Source organism: Belonocnema kinseyi, chromosome 3 (genome assembly GCF_010883055.1).
Source record: "Belonocnema kinseyi isolate 2016_QV_RU_SX_M_011 chromosome 3, B_treatae_v1, whole genome shotgun sequence".
NCBI lineage: Eukaryota > Metazoa > Arthropoda > Insecta > Hymenoptera > Cynipidae > Belonocnema > Belonocnema kinseyi.
This window is the reverse complement of record NC_046659.1, coordinates 98,002,954-98,009,960: the sequence shown is the minus strand read 5'-3', so window position 1 is coordinate 98,009,960 and position 7,007 is coordinate 98,002,954. Positions and strand designations below refer to the sequence as shown.

Genomic DNA, 7,007 nt, shown 5'->3' with positions numbered 1-7,007 from the left:
TTGCTTAGGAAGGAGAGAGGATTCCAAGGCATTTCTCACGCAAATTCTCTTCCTAATTATTTTTTGAAAGTATGCTAATTAAGACCTCTGTTGGATGTAGAAATTACTTTTTATTTTATTCTACATATTATATCATTAGTTGTTCTATTTATTTTTTAGTATGTCATATTTAATATTGCATACGTCCAATAAGTATTTAAACAATTTTTAAAATCTGGTGTATGAAATCTCGTGAAATCCCTGAATACTTGGAAATCCCGGGAAATCCTTTGCAAGATGTTGTAAATCGAATGAAAAATCTTTAAAATATTTTTATTTCCATGGATATTGTACATAATCTTATGAATTCCCGAAAACCATTTGAAAAGTTTAAAAATCCTTGGTATCTTAAAAACCTTAAAATCCATGATATATTTCGAAATCTTACGAGATTCCTTAAAAAATCTTCAAAATTAATTGAAATCATACAATGTATTTAAATGCATTACATCTTTAAAAAGCCATTAAAATTCTTTAAAAGCCTTCAGCATTTTTTACGATATACGAAAAGAATTTGAAATTCCATTGAATCTGACGAAATCTTCGAAAATCCGTGGATATACTTTAAAATATTTTGAAATAACTTAAAATCCTTTAAAATCCCGAAAAATCAGCGAAGCCCATTTAAAACCCTGCAAATCCTCTTAAATCTTTGAAATCTCTTAATATCCCTTTAAATCATCAAAATCTCATTATAATCCCCTGATATACCTCAAAATTTGTGAAAATACTTCAGTATCCCATTATATCGATTAAAAACCTGTGAAATCCTAAAAAGTGTGAAAGTATTTAAAATCAAATAAAATCTTCAGGATCCCATAAAATTCTATTAAAATCCTTTAACATCTGTGGAAATATCTTCAAATCTTTAAAAATCGGTTTTACGAGAATCCTTGAAAACCTTCTAAGATCCATGGAAATCTTTCAAATCCGTAGGAATCTTTCCCAAACTTTTAAAACCCCTTACTGTATATTAAAACACATACAAATCTTTTGATTTTCATTAAAATTTATTTTTAATCTCGTTAAGTTTTTTGCATCTTTTAAATTTCTCTTTATATCTTTCAGAATCCCTTAAAATCCTTCGAAATCTCTAAATATCCATCACAATAAACAGAAATCCTTTGAAATTCCGTTAAATATTTTGAAATGTTTTAAAATATCTTAGAATTCTTTTAGATCCCGTGAAATCTTTAAAACCTATTTATATCTATTAAAATCTATAAAAATCATTTGGAATTTCTATAAATCTTTTTGAATCTATTTAAATACCTTAGAATCGTTGAAATGTCATTGAAATCCACTGGTATCCTTCAAAATTTGTGAAAGTAGTAAACCATCGCATGAATTCCTTTAAAGTTCTTTGAAGTCCCGTGACTTATTTTTAAATTTCTTAAGATCCTTTATAACTTACAGAAATCCTTTGAAACACTTTTTCACATTTGAAATATAAAATTGTCATAACCAATTGTATTTCTTAAAATTCGTCAAATTTCTTGAAATGCCTTCAAATTTTCAGTATTATTAAAATCCCGTGATATCTACCAAAATGCAAAATGAAACACGAAAATCCTTTGAAATTTCTTTAAATCTTTTGAAATCTTACGAAATCTCTCAAAATGCTTTGAAATCGTCGAAACACATTAATGTTTCTTAAAATGAATAAAAATCATTTGAAATATTTGTGTATCTCTTGAAATCTTATAAAATATCTCAAAAACTTTTGAAACCTCTAGAAAAATCAAGATTCTCTATGGAATTATACTAAAATGTTTCTTTAAACACTTAGAATCTTTTAACAAAAATATAAATCCCTTGAAATTTTGTTTAAGTTAGGCATTAACCCAAAAAATAGGCCAATGGAAAGAAAAGGTTTTCTCTTATTTTCTAAATAGAAATGATATGATCATTCATGTCTTATAAAAGCAAAAACATTATTTTTTGTGAAAGCAGATTTAAACTCACGAAACAATAATTATTTTAAGCACAGGTTTTGTAATTTAAACTTTTCATAGCTGTCGCTTTTTACCAATTTTTTGAAAATTATAGAATTTTAATCTATAATGTCCCATTTTTCCAGGAAAACGTGCCGTACAATTCTACTTTTTATACTTTAAAATGTAAGTAAATTTAAACAATTTAATCCCTAGAAAAATTTATTTTCAAAATTTAAAGCAGCAGAGTTGTAGAGAATATTATTCCTGAAAGATAAAACAATTATTTATCTAAATTCCACCATCATCAAAGAATAGTAAGAAGCGATAATAAGAAAAAGTAAAATTGCAAAAATCATTCTTAAATATTTTTTTTGTAATTTAAAAATGTCCATAGAAATATAATTCTTCATTCCTAAAATAATAAAAAAACTTTTTTTCAGAGATCTGATTTTGGACATACAGAGTAAAAAATATAAAATTTCTCATCATGAAGTAGGGTGGGAGGGGGAGACATAAAAATCTTACGAATATTTACAAAATAGGGGCGGGGGTGAAAAATGTGAAAAACCATTCTCACGTGAATAATGGACGTTCCCACGATCAAATTAACCTTTTACATGCAACTTATATATAACCTCTCTATCACAAATATAAAATTTCATTAGAAATATATATTTAAAATATTTACACGATTATCAGCCTCCTTCCCGATGAATTTTCCAATCTTGTTAAGAGATCCTACAATGGAATAGTATAAATGTAATTGAGTTGTTAAAATAAAATTAAGTATTGATGTATCAGCAAAAAAATGATGACCAGTAGAAGGACGAGGGGCCTAATAATAATTTTACAGCAATGACAATGAATCTATGGATATTTGGCGACATCGATTCGCGGCTTGAATATCTTTGCAGTGACCGATAATGAGGAGAAAAAAGAAATAAAACAATGATCGTCTGTCTCCCTAGCAAGCAGCCGACGGGGCGGCAAGAGCGGCGGGCACAGTGTTTCGCGTGGTAGCCGGTACACAGAGCCTCGGGCTGGGCCTAAGCGCATCTCGTGATGTGGGCCCTGCTCCCCCACCCGCCGCCCCAGCTGCACCGGGTGCCCCCCCTGCGCCAGCTGCCCCAGCAGCAGCCCCAGCGCCCGGAAACGCCACGAAGCCATCGGTACGCCAATCCTTCCTACCAACGTCACCGTCACCATCGTCACCACCAAAAACACCAGCAAACATACACTTTTCACACTACTTGATTAAATTGATTGATTACACAGGCACACGAAAAAAATAGGTCTCATCCGCCAGATGAGACAAACATTTATATACGCTTTTGGGATCGCTGAAACCGAATCTAGAATTGGTTTAACTAGATCCAATCGCATTTCGTTCCAATCCTAAAAAAAGTGATGAAATTTTAAACTTTTTTCATTTTTTTGAAGATAGGGAAGAAATGCGATCTGACGTAGTCAAACCAACCCCGGAGAGGCATTCAGCCACCCAAAAAATGTATAGAAATTTTTTTTTGTCTGGTGGACAAGAGTTTCTTTTCCATGTATCTGTTCACAGGCCCACGAAAAACTCAAGAACAAATTTCTTGTCCATCCAGACGAAACAAACACTTCTATACGCTTTTTTTTAATCAATGAAGCCAAATGCGGGGTTGTTTTGATTCGGTCAGATCACATTTGGTTCCAATTACAAAAAAAAGTGATGAAAGTTTTATTTTTTTTAATTTTTGAGGTGAGGAATAAAATACGATCTGGCCTAGTTGAACCAACCCCCAACACGGTTTCAGAAGCCCCAAAAACGTATCGAAATATTTGTCTAGTCTGGTGGACAAGTCTTTTTTCCGTGTATCTGTGCACTGAACCCCGAAAAAAATACGAAAAAACAGTCTTGTCCATCCAGACGAGTAAAACATTTCTATACGGTTTTGGGGCCGATGAATTCAAATCCGCGATTAGTTTGACTCGGTCAGATCGCATCTCGTTCAAATTCTCAAAAAAGTGATGGAAAGTTGAGCTGTTTTCATTTTTTTTGTGATTAGGAACGACATGCGATCTGACCAAGTAAAAAAACCCAGATTTGGTTTCAGCGACCCCAAAAACTTATAAAAATTTTTGTCTCGTCTAGTGGACAAGACCTTTTTTTGTGTGCCGGTATTATATATTGAAACACTAAACTGAAAAGAAGGAGGATGAGTAAGGGCTCTTTTTGAGCTCAGAATCAGAAAAAATATTTTTTTTTAGTAGAAATCGAAGGGTTCAAATGACAAGGTTCTGTATCGCAGACTTCACAGTCTAAAGTGCTCTCAAAAGAGGATAAATAGACTTATTTTTTAGTGAAATAGGGGAATGATACCAACTCGTTTCCATTTAATGAAATTAATGTAGGTGCTATATTTATATGATTGAAAGTCGAAATATATTGCTTTTTCAACAACATAGCTAAATTTCCAACCAAAATAGATGAATTTATCATAAAATATTTGAGTTTTCAACTTAAAAAGTATAATTTTTTAGAAAACATTTATCTTTTGAATCCTGAAAGATGAATTTTCCACGGAATAGTTAAAACAAATGTTTCTTTAAGTTGAATTTAAAAACATAAAGACAAATTTTTGTACAAAAAATGAAAATTTCTACCCCAATATGAGATCTTTTACCGAAAACAATAAGTTTCAACTAACAAATTAAAGTTTCAACCAAATTGTTAAATGTTAAGCAAAAAAGAAGAATTTTCTTTTAAAACTTGAATTTTTAACAAAAAAGACGTTTCTTGTACAGAACAGTTGAATTTCCAACCACAAAATATTAATTTTCACTAAAAAAAGATAAAATTTCACAGAATAATTCAGGTTTCTATGAATTGTCAAATTTGTAAATCAAATCGACGACTTTTCTACAAAGCAGTTGAATTTTCTAACCAAAAATATGAATTTTCATCAAGAATTTAATTTACAACCAAGAAAAGGTTAACCAAACAGTTTTATTTACAATCAAATAATTTATTTTGCAGCAAAATAGACAAATTTAGAAAAAAGAGTTGGATTTCCAAACAAAAAGACGAATTTTCTACACGAAAGTGGAAATTTTAACACTAAAATATGAACTTTTACCAAAAAAGTCCATGTTTACCTGAAAACTTAATTTTCGACGAAAATAATGAAATTTTCTGCTAAAATAGTTGAATTTTTAATACAAAAATACGATTTTTCAATATGAAATTAAAATTTTTGACCAAAAAGTGTGAATTTTTAACATAAATATAGCAGTTTTGACCCAAAAATATAAATCTTCTACAACAATTTGATACGAAATAATGGAATTTCCAAAGCCAAAATATCAATCTTCAACCAAATAATGAAATTTGCTGACCAAATAGTTAAAAGTTAGAAATATAAAATACGAATTTTCAATAACAGAAATAGATTTTCTATCAAAAACGAGGACTTTCTAAAAAATGGGTTATATTTTCAAACATATAGTTGAATGTTCTACTGACATAGTTGAATTTTTATTCCGAAAATACAAATTCACAACAAAAAAGTTAATTTTAAAACAAAAAATAAATTTTTGCCATGAAGTTTAACTTTCAACCAATTAGTTCAACCAAACCTATTTAAGTTTTTATTAAACAGTTGTCTTCTACTAAGAAGGAGAATTTTCAACAACTTCGTTGAATTCTAAACCAAGAGATGAGTTTTCAACAACAAAAAAACAAACAATTTGCAACTAAAAAAGATATTTTAATCAATAAAGCAGAACATTTTAACCAAATTGTGGGATTTTTAACCAAAAATGCGAATTTTCTAAAAAGTACAGTTTAATTTTTCAACAAATAAATTATTTTCAATAAAATTGTTCAATTTTCAACCAAAAAGATAAATGTTCAACCAAAAAAATTATTTCTTTACATAGTTGTTCAACTTTCAACCAAGAACTTGAATTTTCCACAAGAAAAGATTACATTCTGACAAAATAGTTTTATTTTGCAGGACAAAATTAAATGTTTGACCAAAAAAGTTAAATTCTAAACCAAAAATATAATTGTAGACTTTTCAATTGAAAAGAATTAAGTTTAACAAAAAAAATTAATTTCGTACCAAAAAAGAACTTTCAATCCAAAAGCTTTAGATTTCTATCCACAAAGAAGAATTAAAAAAAAAATTAGTTCATTTTTAAACAAGAAAGGAATAATCCTCAAATATCAACGGCAAATATTCTTAATATTTGATACTTCAATAAACATTTTTTAATTTTAAAAAGTCGAATTGAACTAGGAAACAAAAAAGTTAACAAAAAGATTAATTCTCAGCAAAAAATATTATAGTAAACTTTCTAATTAAAAAAAAATGATCTTTTACTAAAGAAAAGTATAATTTTTTATTTGATTCTATTTATTCAATTTAGATTTAAGGAAAGAAAAATTAGCAAAAGAGGGAAAGGGGAATCATCTTGAAAAAAGAGGGTTAAAAAGAAATTCTTTGAAAAGGGGTAAAAAGGGAAATAGAGGAAGAAATGTGAAGTCTGATCTTGGTAGATGCAGTACGTCGAAGTAAAAATTCAAAAAGTATAAAAACTTTTTGTGGTTTTTTTATAGACAAAAATTATTTTCTGATTCTGGGCTTAGAAAGAGAACGACCCAGAAAAACAATTGACTCTCCTCCTTTTATTATTTGCCAGTACTTAATCAATAGTTAATAAGCGTTGCAGGATGTGACACCTCCCCCTGTAATTCGGAGTATATCGACCATACAAGAAATAAAAGGGGAAGTTTCACTTCTCGTGACGATAACACAGGCCCACAAAAAAAACAAAAGTGGCTGTGCAATTGACCAGACCTATATATTCTTATGTATTTTTCGACGCTGAATCCGAATTTGCAATAAAAAAGTAGGGTCCAGCTACTTTTTTATGGGGTATTGATCGAAAAACCTCATTTTTTACGGTTTTTTCATGGTTTTTTTTAAATAAAAAAAAATAAAGAAAAATTTTATTTTTTTGACTTCAGAATCGAATTCTACTGGA

General features: G+C 29.3%; 1 protein-coding gene across 1 annotated transcript in view; it reads left to right on the top strand.

Moving 5' to 3' along the window:
- The window catches only part of LOC117169945 (sal-like protein 3), an 88,692-nt gene that overhangs the window by 61,346 nt on the left and 20,339 nt on the right, over nucleotides 1–7,007 (top strand). The window contains exon 5 of the mRNA XM_033356455.1: nucleotides 2,945–3,145. Within this exon, the coding sequence (XP_033212346.1) occupies nucleotides 2,945–3,145 (201 nt within the window). The remainder of the gene's footprint in view (nucleotides 1–2,944; nucleotides 3,146–7,007) is intronic.